The sequence below is a fragment of the Polistes canadensis genome, unplaced genomic scaffold, assembly GCF_001313835.1.
Source record: "Polistes canadensis isolate GaletaPanama2010 unplaced genomic scaffold, ASM131383v1 scaffold_195, whole genome shotgun sequence".
In the NCBI taxonomy this organism is placed as follows: domain Eukaryota; kingdom Metazoa; phylum Arthropoda; class Insecta; order Hymenoptera; family Vespidae; genus Polistes; species Polistes canadensis.
In genome coordinates, this window is record NW_014569742.1 from 21,316 (window position 1) to 42,427 (window position 21,112).

The 21,112-nt window shown below is 34.5% G+C and overlaps 1 protein-coding gene across 12 annotated transcripts in view; it reads right to left on the reverse strand.

Moving 5' to 3' along the window:
* The window catches only part of LOC106789650 (Down syndrome cell adhesion molecule-like protein Dscam2), a 148,042-nt gene that overhangs the window by 7,418 nt on the left and 119,512 nt on the right, over positions 1-21,112 (reverse strand). For 9 of the 12 annotated variants that reach the window (XM_014754052.1, XM_014754051.1, XM_014754050.1 and 6 more), the window contains 9 exons: positions 14,934-15,078; positions 13,840-14,102; positions 12,538-12,699; positions 7,146-7,487; positions 3,471-3,776; positions 2,917-3,216; positions 818-949; positions 577-716; positions 182-345 (listed from right to left, as the gene is read on the reverse strand). In XM_014754052.1, coding sequence (XP_014609538.1) covers positions 182-345; positions 577-716; positions 818-949; positions 2,917-3,216; positions 3,471-3,776; positions 7,146-7,487; positions 12,538-12,699; positions 13,840-14,102; positions 14,934-15,078 — 1,954 coding nt within the window. Of the gene's footprint in view, positions 1-181; positions 346-576; positions 717-817; positions 950-2,916; positions 3,217-3,470; positions 3,777-7,145; positions 7,488-11,355; positions 11,638-12,537; positions 12,700-13,839; positions 14,103-14,933; positions 15,079-21,112 lie in introns of all 12 variants that reach the window. The other 3 variants (XM_014754057.1, XM_014754054.1, XM_014754053.1) reach the window with 1 other exon arrangement.

The following is a 21,112-nucleotide window of genomic DNA, read 5'->3' on the forward strand; positions in this document are numbered from 1 at the left end:
ATAGGAAAAAAATGAGAATAATTCCACCGATAAATTTTTTAATGAATAGAACAATTTTAATAAAAGTTGTTAATAATAATAATATTAATGATAATAAATGATAAATTTTATTGTTAGGTCGCGGGTATAATAATATTCGAAAAAATAATGTAATAAAATAATATGATTCTATCGTGATTACCGGTGTTCCTTGTATCCAACATGATAACCGAGAATTTCTCCATTCCATAAATCATGTTCAGGTGGATCCCAGGTGACGTTAAACTCGGTCGAGCTGACGGGTTCCACTTTGAGGTTTCTCGGAGGACCTCCCGGCTTTTCCCCATCTGTCGTCGCGTCTAAAATCTGAAAGGTACCAGGGGGCTATTCGAGATAAGCCATGTTAAGGATTAAAGGACGTGTCTTCGTCCTGTCATAATTAAAATGACATCTACGCATCCTTAATTAACTTGGGTTGGCTGATGAATCATTTTGTATTCAATAAAAATTATATTACCAGGGTGTTTTTTTTGTTTTCTACTTATGTTAGTATTTTAATAATAATAATAAAATGAAATTTGACGAGACGTGACTTACGTCACTGGCTTGACTCCTGCCGAGTTCATTTTCGGCATAAACCCGAAATTGATAGGTGACTGCTGGTCTAAGACCGCTCACGTGTCCAGAAGCTCTGGCTCCTGGTACCGTTGTATGAAAGGTGTGATCGTGCCAGACTTCTAAAAGATACAAAAAAAAAAAGAGAAAAATCGATCGTTCGAGGAGGGGGAAATCTCGATCGTGATTGGATAGATTCGAATGAAAAGAGCTTTATACTCGCCGGAGTCCGTCTTGTACTCGATAATATATTGAGTAATCGGGCTGTTCCCATCTTGACTAGTCGTCCATCCAATTTTGATATAACGACTTCCTTTCTCCATTACGTGAAGGTTACGCGGGAAATCCGGTGGTTCTATTTGGGTTGAAAATTAAAAATCAAAAAAACGATTTTTAACCATACAACATTCTATCAATAAAATTTTATAATATATTTTAATAGATTACTTCTCTCTTACGTGGGATTATAATCGTAATTATATTTAATCAAATAATAGAACACCATTGTTTTCTAATCAACGCTTATCTACGTAGAATTCAATTGCATCAAAGGTTTTTATTAATTAATAATAATTTCTGATAACGACTACGGGTATTTTCGGTATGGTTTTAACGTCAAATATTAATTGTAATAATAATAAATCACCTAATATGTGGAAACTATAAAATATATTTGTATTTTTTTATTTTTTTTTTTTAATTTTATTCATACGAGAATTAGAATTTTCACATATATATTTAATTTGATATAAATGATCCATCTCTTTCTCTATAATCATAGTGTAAAATGTACGGGTAACTGTCCTATGTAGAATTTAATTAAATTTGATGGCTTCCATTAATTATTACTAAACTAATAACTATAGAAATTTTCAACGAAGGATAGATCGTATTTCCTCGATAATATTCAATTTCGCGTGTGTAATCGTTCGATTTATTTTCACGTTTGTTATAAACATTCATTTTGTTCAAATAATTTCTGATATATATTAAATTAAATTTTATCGTGCGCGCACATACACACATATGTACAATACATATGTATACAAAAATATATTTATTTTATTTTGACTATGCATTTATAAAAATAACGATTGAGATACGTCGATAGATAATATAGATCGTTCCTCGAGATGAGAAGTTCATTTAAACTACGGATATTGCTAGAAGGTTCGATTCGTTTTTAATCAACTTTGTCGAGAAAACAGTTATATTATATATTTTTAAATTTATACATTCCCATTTTGTTCCCTTCGTTTTATTTTTTATTTTCATATCACATCGATGGATTGGTGCTACGTTTTATATTTAAAAAAAAAAAAAAAAAAAGACAAAAAGGACAATATTCTTATTTCGTCGATGCTCTTTTAAATTCGAGAAATAAGTATTTTTAAATTGGTTTATTTTTTCTTTTATTGTTCTATTTATGATCATTCGTATCAAGAGGGGTGTCGTTGCATTTTCTATTGGAAGAAAAAAAAGAAACAAAAAACCCGCTAGATAAATAATATTCTTCGTAGTTGCTTTCAAAATTGGAGAAATGACAATACATGCGAGCACGCGTTGACGTAAGAAAATAGAAAAAAAATAAAAACCCTTGTGACAAAGAAAAAAAATTTTCTGTTAGATTAATTAGATTTTGTATTTTTTTTTCTTCTCTTTTTTTTTTTTCTTAATGAGTTAGCATATCTTTTGTTTTCGATATGAAAACGATGCGTATCTATTATTTCCACGTTCGTTTCAAATTAACGTTCTCTCTGTGGACCGGTTATTAACGTTACGATCGATCATATATGTACTGTCACACTCTCACACGTATATATGTATACGTGTGTGTTGTCTATAATAATTAAAAATGTCGCCGAAGGCTATGTTAATCGATTCATGAATTCACAAATATTCGTTTGGAAAGATAATTATTATTGAGAGAAGCGACGCATGAGAAAGAATTGACTTTTAAATAACATATACCGAGTGTCCACTTTGAATATTACGTCATAATAATTAAAATACTGAGATATAATCCCAATAATATAAATATAACTATTTATAAAACAACGATCGTTTCTTTATTTTTTCTTTTTGTTTTTTTTTTTTTTTTTTACCGTATTATTTGCATTCGTACAAATTTGTTATTTATTACGTTTAGTAATTTGATTAATTAATGATAAATATTTTGATATAAATAAATGCACACACGGTGTATGTGCAGGAATATATTTTTTATCGCTGCAATTCATTTAGTATGAGTATATAAAAATTGTGTGTGTGTGTTTTTTTTTAGGAATGATAAAAAAAATTAATAGAATGTTTTTTACTCACCCTGTATATAAAGATGAATGGTACTTTGATCACGACCATAAGCGTTGGTAGCAATGCAAAGATATTTGCCACTGTCCTCTCTGCTGGTACTCGCAAAACCAAGGATACTGATAAGACCATCGGTGATGTTCTCTTCCTTGAGGGTGTAACGATAGTCGGAAAGTGCTGGCTCTATTTGTAGACCACCCTTTCGCCAGATTATCTTTAAGGGATGATCGCCCTTGGCCTCGCAACGGAGAGATGCATTCGAGCCCAGTCTTGCTGTTTGATTACGATGTTTTTCCACAAAGTGTGCAGGAACTACATTTTTTTTCACATACACATATACGTCAAGAAATATAATTATTATTCATATATATATGATATATATTATTTTTATATTTATTTTTTTAAATTTAAAAAAATATAAAGTTATTTTTTTAAATTAAAATTAAATTTTTGTGTTTTAATATTAAATGAAATGAAATATTATGCAATTTAATAAATTGAAAAAAAAAATTAAAAAATAAGATAAGTTAGAAAAAAATCTTATAAGTTAAATTTTGTTATCTCACCATTGACAGTTAAGTAGACAACCTTGCTCAAACCAGCACCAATACCATTGAGAGCTTCGCATAAATAAAATCCTTCGTGATCCTCTTGTACTCTGCCAAAGACGAGTGAACCGTTCGAATGTATTCGAAGATCTTGCGTGTGTTCGTGACTTGCTATGTCATAATAATTGCCAGGTTTTTTTCCAGTTGCCCTACGCCAGGTAATAGCAGGTGGTGGAAATCCTTCGGCGTGACAATGCAATACAACTCTTGACATTCCTTCCGATGCACGAACATCTTGAGGTTCCATTACCCAACGTGGTGGTACTAGATTTTTATGAAATAAATAAAGGACAAAAAAAAAAAAAAGAAACAAGAAAAATAATGTTAATCGATTAGATCGAAATACCAAGCGAAACGTGAGGTCTTACGAAAAAAATTCGACGATTAGTTTATTTTTTTTACCCTTTATAACGCAATTTCACATACGCCGAACTGTTTCATTATTTTTTTCTGTTCTAACATAACTTATTGTATAATAATAGCGTATTTGTTTAATAATATATTGTAGTATTGATTTATTACTTTAATTTATACGCCAATCACAAAAATAAAATGAACAATAAGTAAGTTATATTAATTTGTATTAATAAATTTCCATTCGAAATAGATCAAAAATATTTCGTTGTTATAGGGGGTTAAAAAAATAAATAATTTAAGAAAAGAATTTTTGAGAAGTGTGATTTTTATAAAGAGAAGAAAAAAACCTCACGTTTCTGACGAAGCTAATATTGGGCATCATTGAGGCAAGAACTAGAAATTCTCTGACTGGGTTTACGGCAATTTTCTACTTTAGCGCAAAAAGAAAAAGAAAATAAAGAAAAATAGGGGTAGAAAAACCAAAGAAATAACGAGAGAGAGAGAGAGAGAGAGATAAAGTTCAATCAACGTCGGTGGGAAATTTAAACGACGATCGATTAATATTTACGACACTCGGTAGTGCGATGTCTCTCGCTCTCGCGAAATAAAAATTCCAGTGCGTTGTTTGGTAACTTGGAAAGGAATACTTGGAGATAGGGTCAAAGGGTTAAAAAAGGGAGAAAGAAAAAGGTACTTTCAAATTCGAAAATGGTAATAAATTACACGTGTATAATAATAAATTTAATATATATATATATAATTATATAAAATATAATAAATAAAATATTTATTTTATTTATAAACACAATATTTTTTTTTTAGGTTGGTCAATAAAATCGTGCAGTTTCAGTCGTATTCCTTAAAAAGTAAACTGCAGCACTCACCTATTGGCCAACTTGATAAATGTGTGTGTGTGTTTATATATTTATATATATATATATTTTTTTTTCTTTTTTAAATTTATTAATTAATTAATTAATTAATATACTTTTTCTCTCTCTCTGGGGAAAAGGGAGATCAGAGTGCTGTGCAGACACCAACGTTCGACGATGCGGTGATGACAGTGCTGTGCACTTGCGTTATAAATACAAAATTGAAAAACCGAAAAAAGGAAGATGATGATGATGAGTCGTCGATCAATAGACACACATCCGTCGTCTCGTAAAAGAACAAATTCGTCGTATAAAATGAAAGAAATAAACGAAAAGAAAAAAAAAATAAAATGGTGGAAAAGAAATAATACCAGCAAAAGTGGGTGCAAAATTCTGTGCGTGTGCGTGACCCGAATGAAAGAAAAGTGACTTCATTACAAAATCATTTTGCCAAATTTATCATTTGCTTTAAAAAACATCGATGAAGAGATAATTGACGATTGTTAATAAAATCGTGCCTACGGCGAAGCCTAATTTTGCATTAAGAATAGGAATATACAAAGAGAAAATAGAAAGGTAGGGAAGGGAAGGGAAGGGAAGGAAAGGGAAAAAATGGGGGTTTTGAATTAAAAAAGGGTGATTCGAGATGACGATGATTTTGATTATTCATGCAATATCATCCCTCGGATGTTTTTTCTCAGAAGGACACCGCGATCTTTCAAAAGATTCTCATCAAGGTACCTATCTTGAATAGGATCGCGGTGACCTTGAGGTTAGGACGGAGGTATAAAAGGTAAATTGTGCGATTTTAGGATGTGCGAGATCAGTGTGCGTGAGTATTGTTCTGTGTGTGCGAAATACACAAGGTATACTGGTGATCACCGACACAGTGGAACATTTCTTTTTTTTTTTTTAATCACTATACGTATACATATATGTATATACAGATATTTATGCTGTGCTTAAGTGCTTTAGGTGCTTTCTGGCTGGTGGTGCGTGTTGCAATTGCTTTTGCTGTTGCTGGCTGCGGCATTTGCTACTACAACGTACTATAGATAGTACGTACAAGTTTGTATAACGAATAGAAGAATTCTAAAGCTGCATGTTTATCCGGATAAACGTGATATCAGTTAAAACGTTAGTTAATACCACCCTCCTACTAGCCGGTATCAACGAACTCTGTGTTCTGAATATTTACGAATATCTGGTGGATAATAGAGAAATGGATATATCGTGTATTAATCCATACTTTCTTTCAAATCAAACCAACCCCTCTCCCTACCCCAATATCCAACCCTGTTGTTTCCTCGACAAAAGAAAACAAAAAAAAGGAAAATCGTAAAAGTCACGTGGATTAGAATTCTGTATACGAGATTTTATTTATCGTCCGATTATAATTTGATTTATTTGCGATTCCATTGATCTCGGGAAATGAATCATTCAAGTTTTCTACGACGCTAAATCTTTTTCCCTTCTTTTTTATGTTCTTATTTATTGGATATCTCAAATATCCTTGGACACGAGATGCAAAAGCGAACGAAATTTTATTTTTATATTATGATATCGGCTTGATTCATATAAATAAATAATTATTCTCGTATTATTTATTATTTATTAAATCAAGCCAATATATATTTAAGAGAATTGATTTGTTTTTTTTTTTGATTCGCAGCCCTAGTTAGCGTGAACAATAATAATAATCAAAATAATAATAAAAGTCATGCTATCAATATGATATTGCGGCTAGTTGCTGCTGCTGCTGCGGCTGTTACTGCTGCTGCTGCTGCTGCTGCTGCTGGTGCTGTTGCTGAATTGCTAAGGCTGCAAAAAGTGGGTGAATCTATCGACTAAAATACGAAGTGATATACACGAAGAAGACAGATAAATTAGTGCGATTGCTGTTCTCTTTCTCTGCGGCAAGTGAGATGTGCAAGAATAAATCTAACGATCAAAAGAAATGATATAACTGAAGTAAGAGGTGCCAATTGGTGAATATTAATGAACGAACGAATGAATCAATCAATCAATCAATCAAGAAGTAGAAGTAGAAGAAGAAGAATAAGATAGCCTGGTGCGAAATAGTGCGTAGAATAATAATATAATCAATCCAAGTGCTAATTAAATCCAAACATCGTGACGAGAGGAATCAAATGAAAGGGAAACATTTGCGGCTCAATAATAATTATTATTATTATAATAAATATTTCTTTCTCGATTTTTTTGGCAAGGGGTGAAGGGGGCGGGGGCGGGGTGGTGCTTTTGGTCTACGCGCGTCTCGGTCTTTCGTTCTTAATTATTTTTTTTTTTTTTCTTTTGGTTATTATTTTCTCAAAATTGTTCTCGTTCTTTCTTTCTTTCTTTTTTTTTTTTTGTATCTTTCTTTCGTTATCGGTTACTACTTTACCACGAACGACCAATTCGGCCGTCCAGACGACCTCGGCGACCGAATTTCGTGCCAGGCAAGTATAGTTCCCCGTGTGTTCTGCGGTGACGCGGTCGATAACTATGGAACTGGAATGGACGTCAATGCTGGTTACACGCAGCCCCGCGGGTATCTGTGAGTGTCTGCTAGCCGTTATCCCGGTATTCCCGAAAGCAGCTGTACCTGAACTGCCAATCGGTTCGCCGTCCTTCGACCAGATGATCGTGAACGGCGGATCGCCTTTCTCGATCATGCAGGTCACCTGTGCTCGAACACCCTCCGAGAGATCCTTGTTAAAGCTAAATGGGGCTATCGTGGGTGGAACTGTACAGACAACAAAAAAGAAAGAGACAGCCTAGTGATAGTCTAACTTTGTTTGGATTTTTTTGTTTTTTTTTTTTCTATCTTTCTAATTGTCGTCATATATTTTGTTCAGAAATTCTCGCGAATTTTCTTTCTCGTAGAAAAATTGGGGCCGCCCAATCAATTTTTCAATCCTTCCTCATGATGAACTTGATTATTCGTCGATCCCTTTCAATGCTGATGATTATTATATATATGATTGACAGATACCTGAGGTATACGTGTGTATGTATTTATGTTTTTATCGTAGTGTATGATTATCCCCTTCCCAATAGTATTGTTGTGTTGGCAACTAAATGATTGCTGATTTGAAATAAAAAAGAAAATTTATATAATTAAATAAAAATATAATTCCACGTTAATCTCTACAAATTTCTGATCTTTGCTAATCAAATAAATTTAGTTAAATGTGATTAAGTTGCCAACCGAATAGAATAGGTATAACGTTAATTAGATTAGTTTTTGTATAATTCGTCAAATGATCGTTACTTTCTTAAAACTTTACGGAATTTCCTTTATTGGAAATAAAATCATGGAACGGAAAATTGGCAGTGTCAAAAGTCCCTAGTTCAGGAACATTGTTCTAGAGAATGTATTTGATTCTAACTTCCTTCCCATTCTTTATTTTTCTCTCACGGTTTTACTCTGTTCTGTTCTGTTCAGTTCTGTTCTGTTCTGTTCTGTTCTGAAGTTAGAGTGAAAGAATGAGAGAGATAGATAGATGGATAGAGTAGAATCCGCTTCGTGTTTCCGCTCGTCTACTTCAGTTACTGGTTGCACCAACTTTCGCCAAGGAAAAGTTTATTTCACCTATGATATTCGGAGACGCCGCCAGCCAAATTTGTCGTCGGTGACACGTGTAGGATGTGTTGGACGTGTAAAAGGGATCATCACGAGGAGAGAATTTAGGAAATGGATTGTCAAATACCTTCTTCCTTTGTAAACCTTTCTTACTAAACATGTTTTAATGTTTCTTTTTTTTCTTGATTTTTTTTAGATGGAAGTAATGGTATTATATCTTTATGTTATGATAAAGATTGTAACATTCTCTACATGGTTTAAATTATGAAATATAATTTTGAAAGATATTTTTGATAAATCAAACAATGAATTGTTCGGGGGATTAGTCACGCGACTGGGGGTAGAATTTTTTGAGTAAAGTCAAGTTAACCGGAGGGCAAGAAGCCCTCCGAATGTAACCATCGTCGCAGATGGACGATAATAACTTGCCTCGTTGAATCACGTGAGGTATATAATACTAAGCTCGAGATGACTCTCCTACCCGCGGGGATATTAGAACAGAACATGATGCTTGTTTGAGAATAATTGAGAAACCGTGGGAAAGAGGGATGGCAGATGGTTCAACGTTACGTGAGTAATACCCAAAGAGGTTCATAGTTGTCTACTACCTGTATGTCGGTAACACAAGATAAGACACGAGGAAAGGAACACGTCTTCATTCAATTGATAATTTAATTCAAATTCAACAAATTTGTTGCAGAGTGTCTTTTTTAATCGAACGAAATATTGTGAAGTATTGACAAATGAAATATCGTAGTATATTCTCTAATGAAAAATTAGTATATTAATATTTTTCATCATTCAAAGTACCACAACCTCTCAGTTCAACTCTTATTTATTTCATTTTTATTCTCACAAACGTGTTGCAATGCTAGATTTGTCGAAAACTACTGACCATCGATTACATTCGAATCGATGTAATATTAAATGTAATATCTAAATTAAAATGCGATCACAAATATAATATCTGTCATCGAAATGTTCAGTTTTTGTGTGATGTTCGGTGTGGTTTCATTAATATTATTAATTATTATAAATTTTAATTTTTTAATTAAAGAGGTGAAGACGAACGAGAAAATATATGTTTTATATTGTTTTATGAATTGCTATTGAATCAGTTTAGTTATGTAGTAGTAGTAGTAGTAGTAGTAGTAGTAGTAGGTAGTATACCAGGCGTATAATAAACGTGATGCAACCCGATTAGAATGTTCAAGACAAAACGATTAACGAGAAATGCTTGTGCAGTATCTTCGTCGTCGTAGTCATTGTCGTCGTCACGTCAGAGTTAAGGAAGACGTTTGTCTACTACTCTTGAAGTATATATATATATACATATACATTACAGGTAGTTGTACAATTGTCTATTTGCAGTCAGCTTTTGAGCAACGTTTACATCCCTTCATTGAAATACGTCGACGTATTCTTAATCTTGCAATTAGAGAAGCATTTAATTGCCTAATTAAATTAAATAACATATATATATATATATATACATGTTGATAAAGAAGTAAAAAAAGTACAGATGTATAATCACGGAATAGAAAAAATAACAGAGAGGGTTGGTGACTGTTTTGGTTCCCTTGTCGGCAAAACACGTGACGTTGAAATCACCCTTAAGCTATTCGTTCGTTCATATTACACATATATACATACACATTCATGTATACACGTGTACATGATATGTATGTAAGTATGTAAATATGTATCTCTGTGTGTCTGTGTCTCTGTGTGTTTGCTCATCGGACAAAGTTTTGTTCGTTCAGTTCGCACTGATTTGTTCTCGTCTGCGAAGAAAAGGATTTTAATGCTTGCGAGAGGGTTGCAAACACGTGGAGAAAAGGAAGAGATTACGCGTACGTATGTACCTACGTACGAAGGGTTGACGAAAGGGGTTGAACGGGGGTGGTTTTAAAAGAAGAAAAATTTCTACGCCTCAGGACAAATTGTGTCAACGATTGATCTTCCCGAGAGAGAACGGGTTGGGGTAAAAGAACGAAAATAAAAAAAAAAGGAAAATTAATAACAATAGCGAATGTCGTCATATCTTTTTTTTTTTTTTTATTTCTTTCTTCTTCTTTTTTTTCTAATAAAAATCAATCGAAAAATATAGGTAAAAATCGCGTATGCAATATATTATATTGTTTGAGAAAAATATTGTTGTAGCGGAGAAGAAAAACAAACAAAAAAAAAAAGAAATGAAAGTAATGTATGAATAATAATCGTTGGTGGTGATTGTTTGAGAAAGAAATTGCGTGTGTTAATGTTTTCTTTTTCCTTTTTTTAAAGTTTGTTGGTTCAAATAATAATGGGGGAGGTAATAATCTTATCTCCGTTCATTTTTTATTATTATTATTTTTGTATTTTTTGTTTTTAGTGTTCTTCCTTTCTCAAAGATTATTAAATTGTAATCAGAGAAAAATCCAAAGGTGAACAAGGAAAAGTTTCGTCTAGAAGTTTTGAAATTATCGTCTAGGTCGATCTCCGATCAAGTTTATACTCGCGTTAAAGTATGCAAACCTCTTTAACTCTTTTTAAGAAGAAGAAAGAAAGCCGAGAAAGGAAAAAAGAAAAAAGACAAGAAAAGTAGAAGAAGAAAATCGTTTTAACATTCCATGAAAGTCGCAAAATGCTGTTGTCACCCAGGGGACGTTTATTAAATTCGTTAAAGTTCGAATAAAATTACGGGATCATAGAAAAGGATCGATAAGAAATAATCGATACCTTAGCATCCGTTAGGACGTGAAAATGGATTAATGGTAATCGGTGATTATTACCCTTTTTTTTTTTGTTTGGTTTCTCAAGATGAAATAATTCTTAATCGTAATTTCATTTTCATTTTAATCGAAGTTGAGAATGAAAAAACGAACGAACGAACGGGGAGAAAAAAGGGGAGAGGGAATAAAAATATGAAATATGTATTGTTGGGGTTGTTTCCTTTTTTTCCAATTTCTTTTTTTGTGGGTTGGAATTTTTGATTGAAAAAAAGGGGGGGGGGACGGGGGATATGATCGGCGACGTCACTGCGTACCATGGACCTTTAGGGATGCTGTGCGAGAGGTTTTTGCGGCCTCGTTGCTCGCCACACACGTATAGTTGCCATTATGAGCAGTTGATGCTCTTTGTATCCTCAATGCAAGATCGAAGTCTCCAATTTGATGGGTGGTAGCTTCCTTCGACACGAGTGGTTTTCCATCCTTCAGCCAAGTAATCTTCAAAGGTGAATCTCCTTCGCTGACCACACAGGTCACGTGTACTCGTGAACCTTCTTGGGGATTGGTGGGAAAGCTAAACGGTTCGATTTTAGGTGGTACTGCAAATTACACCAATCAACGATATCCTTTTTTTAAAATCACTATGATTTATCAGCCACGAGGCGGTTTTTGTTTTTTGCTTTTGCATTTTGCTTTTTCTTCGTCCTGAATCAAAATCTCATTTATCACTAATTAAATACATATTTCTGATTATTAATCGAGATGAATATTTGTGTTGTGTTGGCTGCGTTTAATTTCATTAGTCGAGTAGAAAACAAATAAAAAATTGTGAAAAGAACAATTATTCTGTAAAAGGGATTTGTTTTTTTATTTGTTGTATATCGTGTAGGAGGACGATGCTGTTTCGTTGTTTTAATAATTATTATTTCTTTTTCTTTTTTTTTTTAATTAGATATGACAATATTTGCCGTTAACGAAACGCGAATTTTGAATTATTTAAACGTTCACTTTGTTGATTTGATTTTACATCGAAGTTCGAATTATCACGTTTGTTAAGTAACATCGTTTAATTTACATTTATCCATTTAATTATCCATCAATTCGGATCTTTCGCTAGAGAACTAAATTCGTTAAAATAACACGGATCTGCTTAAGAAAACATTGGATAATTAAGAACGAATGGTGGGTGGGTGGGGGGTAGGAGGGGGAGGAGGAGGAAAAGATTACGTTTTAAGTGAGCTGTGAAACTATAGCGTTACGTTGACCTGACCAGGATTTTTTAATTGAGTGAAATTTTCAAGAAATAGATTTAGAAAAGAAGACAATTTATGAAATGAAAATAAGATCAAATTTTAATTGATTGTTATCTTTACAACGAGACAGCATCGTTATTTTTTTAATACGATTGTCAATGTGTGAGAAGTTTTAATGTCTGAAAGACCGAAAAGAAAATATGAAAAAAAAAAAAAACAAAACAAAACGAGATAAGAATCGTTTACCTTTAACTTCGATGTGAACTGTTTGCGAATCAGATCGACCTTGTTTGTTCTTAGCCGTGCAGGTGTATGCACCTCGATCTGTTGCACTGTCGACGTGATGAAGAACCAATGTCCCATTCGGTGATACTTCTTGTCTCCGACTCGTCGGTAAAATTTGTCCATCTTTTCAACAAAAAAATTATTCGTATACACGATTAGTAATTATTAATAAGGGAGAACATTGTTACGATTATTATAATTCATTTGAATACTTATTCGATCGGTATATTTTTAAAAAGACAATTTTTCATTCAATATCTCGTTAACAAAAGTTTTATCACGATTAATAATTTGATTTATTTATCGATAATATGTATGTATATTTTCATTTATTCGAAAATAACGAATCTCGGACGGAGGATTAACTTTTATTCACTTTTACCTATCCGACACCGATGCTCGTAAAGAGACGTGAACTTATTACAAGTCCGGTTGATCGTTACGAAAAAGAAATGGTTAAAGTTCGGTGCTTTAAAGGGGGAAAAGAAAAAAAAAAATAGAGAGCGAGAAAGTTTGTTTAAAAGATACCGAGATTGAAAACGAAAAAAGTGATGCCGACAAGTTTTTATTCTCTCACTCGCACACGGTTTCTACCCCTATTCTCCTCTCCCTTTTCGCATTCTTGATCTTTCGCGGAAAAATAATATTCATCTTTTAAACCTGTCTTAAATTTATAACCGAACACCCCCCCCCCAATCCCTGCTTGGTCTCGTACTGCGAATAGGATTTATTCACCCTTAGAAAAAAAAAAAAGAAAAAGAAAAACATCTCGCGCATCCTAAAACTTCGTTTATTTGGTGGCTCGTTTAATTTACTCGCGTAATTAATTAACGCGATGCATTTTCATTACGAAGAATCAACGGGGTAATTTAATTAATGAAAACAAATCGGAATGGAAGACTAATTTTCTACGTGATATTATATATAAATTTGCGTTACTCTTTCGTTCGTTTAATTTTTTTACTTTCACGTAATCGAAGATGAAATCCTTTATTTGTGTATTACTTCATGCGTACGCGTGTACGTATTTTTATTTTTAAAATTGTATAAAGGGTTGCATACTTTTAGGCGCGAAACAAATGGCCTTTGTACAAACAGTTGCATACTTTTAGGCGCGGACAAAATGGACAGTGTATAAACAGTTGCATACTTCTAGGCGCGGAAAAAAATGGACAGTGTATAAACAATTGCATACTTTTAGGCGCGAAAATTTTTCCCTCGCGACATTTTAAAAAGAAAATCATTGTGAAGATACAAACGTACCCTTTTCCCACGTAATACTGGCAATCGGGAAACCAGCAACTGGACATTTGATGATCGTGGTCTCACCAGCTACGGCTGCGTAGTTTCCCATAGGACGTACGTGCGGCAAACCATAAATGTTGAGACGAGCAGAATGATGAGCCTTGGCCACTCGATTTACAGCGGAACACCTATATTGTCCGCCATCTTCAACGTGTACCGCGCTTATGTTAACGTGCGATATCACGTCTCCGTGTACTGTCACGTATTGTCCTATCATGAACCTGAAATCAACAAATTAAAACAATAAGGCAATAGAATTTTTCGATAAACTTGGAAAAACGATTATCTAATTAATTATTTATCGATAAATAAAAACAATTCGATTTCGCGTAAATTCAATTAATAAATAAATTCAATTAATTACATATCCAACTAATAAAATTCTAATTTCTTATTAAAAAAATAATAATTATAATAAAGGATTTCTTTTTCGTCTTTGACGTGGATTATTTTATTTTGTTTTGTTTTCTTTTGTTTTCTTTTTTTATACGATAGACACACGCACATAAAGCGTATTATTTAATTAATAAAAAAGAGAATGGAATGTTAGCGTGAAATTATAACAATAATGTCGATCAAAGAGAGACCATTCCCTGGCAAATAACAGGACAGGTTTAAAAAGTTTCGTCGATGGCGGTCGATTGGTAATTTTCCTCTCAATTGGTTCAGAGAATCGAAGCCCGCAGGGCCGTATCCGTTTCCACGGGATCTACATCCTGAAGGGAAGGAAGCTAGGCAGCGGGTTTTGATTTTCCGCTGATCGTAATACCTCGGGGCGCTTAATGACCGCGAATAATTGTGTGTATATAACGCGCGTTCCGCGTCGATAGAATTTTTCTTTTATTTTTTTTTTTCTTCTTCTTTTTCAGCCTATTTTTAAAAACCTCGTTTTTATACGTAGACGCTAAAGGAATCATTATATTCTTGTTAACGTTGTTCGATCGATTATATTCAATAATTGTTCTTCCACTTCTTTTATTTTTCTTCTTAATTCTTTTTTTGTTTTTTTTTGTTTTTTTAAAGAAAAAGAAGAAGAAGAAGTAGTGTAATACCTGTCGTTTTGTGGTAAAGGAAAGCCATCCAAAGTCCAGGAAAAATGCGGCGTCGGATTTCCCGTGGCGATGCATTTCAAGGAGACAGAGGGACCCGGTTGAATGGTCTGCTCGATAAATTTGTAGAGAAGCTGCGGGGCCGCGTCTAAAACAATACAAACAAATATCAAATATTTAACGATTCGAATGAAACATTGGTTGTTGTTTCTACGAAATTTCAATAGATGATACTGTGTGATGTGGTGTATTTATTACCGTTAGATTATAGTTAACGTTAACATTATAGGTAGGATAAATGTAAAGAGAACCGGTTTACCTGGGCCCAGGTGGGTAAAAGTAGGAGTATGGTTGATAAGGTATGGAAATGGGTTCTGGATTGCCGCAAGGCGGAGTATTATGCACGCAACATTTACATGACAAGCCCCTGTACGCGGCCAGAACTATCGATCTGCGGTTTGACGCCTGAACCGGAGTGCCGCCTAGTGAATTAACCCCAAATTATAGAGCCGACAATAACCCAAGAGCAAGAGCAAGAGCAAGAGCAAGAGAGATAGAGAGATAGGAATAGTAGAAGGGTCCCTGTTTGCTTATGGCGTAAATCAAAATGGTTCTATTGCTAGCCATGCCATGCCATGCCACACCCCTATGGACCAACAACACCCCCTGTCATTATAATAAACCACGTTTATCGATCGTACTTATCGATCAATTCAACTTTTTCTACTTTGATTTTTTTCTATCCTCAAAATTGTAAAACCTTTTTCTACTCGTAAGTTTTCTTCTCTTAAATATTTCATTTGTTATTATTAAACAAGATAAACTATAGTAGAAATCGTGATAGCCAATTATTTTCCTGTTGCGATCTACTCGACGAGTGCATAATGCATTTATGCGATTGGGTTTGTAGTTAGTATTAGTAGTATTAGAAAGAGAAAGAGAGAGAGAGAGAGAGAGAGAGAGAGTGGGATCGTTTTACACGATATCAGTGATTTCTCTTCGGCTTTATATATATGTGTATATAGATATAAGTGTTATATGCGTGTATGGACGTATTCTATGGATGGATAACAAGGTCGATGCACCGTCCGTTTAGCCTGTATTTCGATTTACGATTCGATGATTTTAGCGGGCTTCGCGAAGCGTTATTTACCGTGCGATTCGATGCACCCATCCCAACTCTAACCCATTCCACCACCCTCCCCCTCCCCCCAATTTCCATCGTGGGAAAAAGGGCGTAACACGTGATGTAAATAAAATGGGAAGCGTGCCAGAAGCCAAAAGCATGCTTCGCAGCTACTTACGCGCCGTTTGATTTATTTAACGTTTAATGAAAGAGATAACGACATTCAAAAATGAACAGGAAAGAGATGGAAAAATTGATGCTAGAGTGAATAAAAGATAAGGCGTGGCAAAGTGGGGTGAGGGGAGGGGTGGGGAAGGGGGAGGGATAAAAAGGGAACTAGGTAGGATTTTATGTTTGAACGATTAAATACCAAATTGTTGGAGCTTAATATTATATATGGAAAGTAATATAAACGATTGAAATATGGACGTGATACGGAAGTGTACGATGGAATAATAATAATAATAATTATTATTATTATTACGTATATGCGTGACTACATTTCGTAATGCGTATTTTGCGGTATTTGATTTTATTCGAAATAAAAAAATATGTAGATTATATGTTTTATATATATATATATATATTTCGTGTTTTGTTATTTGTCTTTCTCGTGCTGCCCCGTGTATATGCTATTTTGTAATAAATTGCTGTCGAACGTATTGCATATAGTAAGGAGTTAAAAAAAAATCATGATAGATCGATCCCTCCTTTTCGACTTTATATCTTTCGTTTCTTTCTTCCTATCTTTTTCTTGTCCAAGCTAAGAGGATTACTATCGAGTCAATTATTCCAAGTCTTACAAAGCAAAAGTGTTCTCTTGAAATGGAACGGGTGAACGTCTTTGGGGGAGGGGGTTAAGGGTACACTTTCGAAAAGTTAAAGGATGAAAATTTCTTTTACGGAATATAAAGCTGCTTGGAAAATACTTGTTTGGTGTTTGTTCGATAAAAATTGCCAACGAAGGAATGAAGTGAAAAAGTAAGGGAGGAAGGAAGGAAGGAAGGAAGGAAAACGAAAGGAAGTAATCGAATACCGAGAAAGTATAGTGAAAATAGCATGAGAAAAGAAAAAGGACAAAGAGATAATAATAAAAAAAAAAGAAACTTCGAGTGAGATCGATAGAAAGGTATCATAAGTGTAAACGTTTTTCCATCGTTTAGAACAACGCATCCCTTTAACCAAAAGTAGAAGTAGAAGTAGAAGAAGAAGAAGAAAAAGAAGTTGAAAAAAGTGAAGAGAAAAAAGAATGGAACTTTTCTCAAAAGCATTCGAATAAAACTGGTCGGTCGGTCGGTCCACGTGAAAAGCAAGGAAATGAAAGAAAGAAACCGAAAGAAAAAAATAAAGAAAGAAAGAAAGAAAGAAAGAAAGAAGATAGAAAAGTGTGAACGTCGTAAGAAATGTGGCTCGATATCTCAAGCATTTTCACTCGTTCTCATTCCACCCATACCCACCCCCTACTTCCGTACACACACATACACACACCAACTTATACATAAAATATATAGCTAGGTAAAAAACCATCTTGAACACACGGAAGACAATTGTCCGTGTTCCGTAAAGTTTTTTACTTTTCAAACGGTCGAGCTAGGGAAGTCAGCCAGCTAACCACCCACCCACCCACCCAACCAACCAACCAACCAACCAACCAACCAACCAGCTAGCAAGCAACCAGACGACGACGACTACGTTTAAGATAATGGATTACATCACGTTAAGAGTACTGACTACAGCTATAAAGGAATATTTCCCTTCGCTTCTTTCCTTCCCCTTTCCCTTTCCCTTTCCTTTCCTTTCCTTTCCTTCTTTCTCAAATTTTTCCGTCAACTCTCTTTTTTACAATCACTCTCTCTCTCTCACTCTTTCTCTTTCTATATCGTTGCTTTAATTTATTTTGTTTTATTGTGAATCCTTCTTACGCGTGTATTATATGCGATATATGTGTATCTTGTGTCTCGTGCATTTTATCAAGAACTTTATTATTATTTTTATTTCCATACGATAAATTCGTATACATTTTTAACACATATGTGTGTATACGTATGTTGTATACGTGCATTGATTTTGTCAAGATTTCTTTACGATACATTCGTACACACATATAAATAGGTAGATGCACGTACAATGATTTTATTAAAACTTCTGTCTTATTTCACTTACACAAACAAATACGTGTATATGTGTATGTGTACTCTTTCTCTCTCTCTTTCTATTTATTTTCTCTGTCTTCCTTTATATCCTTCTATCTGTTTTCTTACAGGGTGACTAAGACAAATGGAATGTATTTATTTAACAGCACACGCAGCACCAAGAGAAACCCAGTGGATTCCTCGTTTCTCCATTATGCATCTCCCTCGTTAACCGTTTTTTTTTGTTTCTTACCTTCAGGAAAGCTTTCCTTCTTCTTCTTCTTCTTCTTCTTCTTCTTCCTCATCCTACTTCTTATTCTCTCTCTCTCTCTTATTTATCCTTCTCATCCACCCACTGCTTTCTATCACGTTTTATTTTATTTTATTTTATTTTCTTTTATTTTCTTTTCGTTTCTTTCACATTTTTCTTCTCGTACACCAGTCTCGTCGCCAGTATCAACCTTCTTCTACTTCTTCTTCTTCTTCTTGTTCGCCATCGTAGTTGTCTGGCTCCCAAGTCTTCTAACGTGAGAATAAGGAAAACTCAAACACAACAACAACGATGAAACTACCAAGACGATGATAGGAATTGAGAATGCTTTCTTGAAAGCAATAAAAGAATTTGGTTCCATCTATTAAACGAGGACTTTATCTTTTCCCCGTTTTCCCCCAACCCCTCTCAGATCATTGTCTCCATGTGTGTGTGTGTATTTATTTGCGCGTATTCGCGTATGTTTGCGTTTTTAAGGTCTTTAGCAATGGAAGGAAAAAAATGTTGGTGTGAGGGGGTTGAAGAAACCACGACTGGGGAGTGGTACGGTGGGGGGAGGGTAGGAGAGGGGTGGTTTCCTCCACGGACAACGAACGAGAGAGAGAGAGAGTGAAAGAAAGAAAGAAAAGGGTGCAAAGAAAAGAAAAGAAAAAAAAAACGTAGGGTTAAGGGAAAGACTGCGTCGTTATTCGAGCACGTACCTTTAATGAGGTTGCGCGTTGGTTTATAAAATTCAAAGGAAAAAATTTAATATTGTGAATATCTACCGGATATTACCACGAAATAATGAAGTGTTATTGTGTTATATTTACTTCGGTGTTAATGTTCGATGGATTCGTTCGATTTTTTGAAATTGCACTATTGATCGTGATGCAATTTCGATGAATATAATCTTCGTCGAAACCCTGAGAAATGAGTTAGAGAAAAAAAACCGGACCTCCCCCCCTGTGTTTCGAAGATTGGCGGCTATGGGATTTGGATTTGAAGAACGATAAGATAATTCTACTGCTGTGTAAAAATTAACTCATTCAATGCCTAATTATTTTTCTTTCCAAGATATTGATATTTTTTTTGATAAATGTTCCGAATAAAGATTTGTGGTAGGTTGCAAAAAAAAAAAACAAGAAACAGAAACAGAAATAGAAATGGAAACGATTAAAACAATGGGAAACATTCTTTTATCTCGAATACTCGGACACTCCAAAAGTAAAAAGATTTATTTCTTTTTGCCATCTTCCATTAAAAGACGATAAAAATAAAGATAAAGATGACGATGAAGACGATGAAGGAGTAGAATGAGAAATATGAGTATGAGTATAAGGAGGAGCAGGATGAGAAGGGGTTAGGGGTGAGCGGCGAGGGGGTAAGGAGGTAAGGGGGTAAGGGGGAAAATGGTAAGACAAAAGTTTCGTAATAGAGTCTTCCGTTGTTGGTTAACGAGTGAACCCAAGCGATAGCCTCGATTTACCCTTATTATTTCTACAAAGAACTTTCATAAAAGTTTGGCAAAGTTGCTCGCCGGGTTACGAGCACCCGCTTATGCACGCTAATCCGTCTTACTCGGCGATGGTTTAGGTTGCTGGGCTTGGAACCACCTCCGCACCCTTCAACCCAGCCCAACCCAGCAGAGGGAAATTCTTCTTTCCTCCTTCGTAAAACCCACCACCTTCTTCCCTTGCACCGCCCCCGCCACACCCCCACGATTCCTTCGCATTCCACCCATCCTTCAAAACCGCCCCCCTTTCATTCGCAACAACCACTTCCTTTCCATGCCCCCCTTCTTTTTCTATTTTTCATCCCCCCTTTCCAAGGCTGGCTGGCTGACTGGTGGATGGGGTGAATTTCTTTTTTTTTTTTTCGTTACTTTCTCCAAACGTTTTATGTCTTTAATGGGTTTACCTTAAAGCTCCTCCAAAAATAATATCCGTGCACGCTGCCTTACCTTACCTTACCTTACCTAAACGTCCAACCACCCCCGACCACCCCCCCCCCCAAACGTTTTTCACTGTCTCGCGATATCTCACCTAAACGGATAATCGGCCGTTTTCCTCTTTCCGAGTAAAAGTAAGATATCCTCGCGTATAAATCAACACAGTGTTTTCTCTTTGCTTAAAATTTTCCTACTACACCGAACACCTCCCCCCCCCAGCCATCCCCTCCCCGTCCCTATTACTTCTCATCCAAACCATTTCTTTCTTTCTTTCACCTTTTCTCGAATAAAACCATTTACTCGTGCCTCGTTCCAAACGAATTTCATTTTGTTTTTTGATTTCAACATTAAATATTTTCGTTTCTTCTGTTAATATAATGTAAAAAGATTGAAAATTTAAAAATAATCATATAATATTAAATATTTGTCCGCGAATATATAGGTGAATCGTAAAAATTCAAGCGAACGGATAAATAATTAACGTGGATTTTATATTGAGTTAAATTTCCTATCGTATTAATATATTTAACGCGATAGAAAATTAATTTTGATTGAATAATTTTTTGAATTATAAAAAGACACGAAAGAAAAAAAAGATAACGATGTTAAATTTATGAATATTTCTTCTTACGTATACACCTATGATGTATCGTAGTAAAATATAAAATTTAAATTATTACTAAGTTTATTCTTAGGGAAGTTGTTTTTTGGACGGGTTTAATT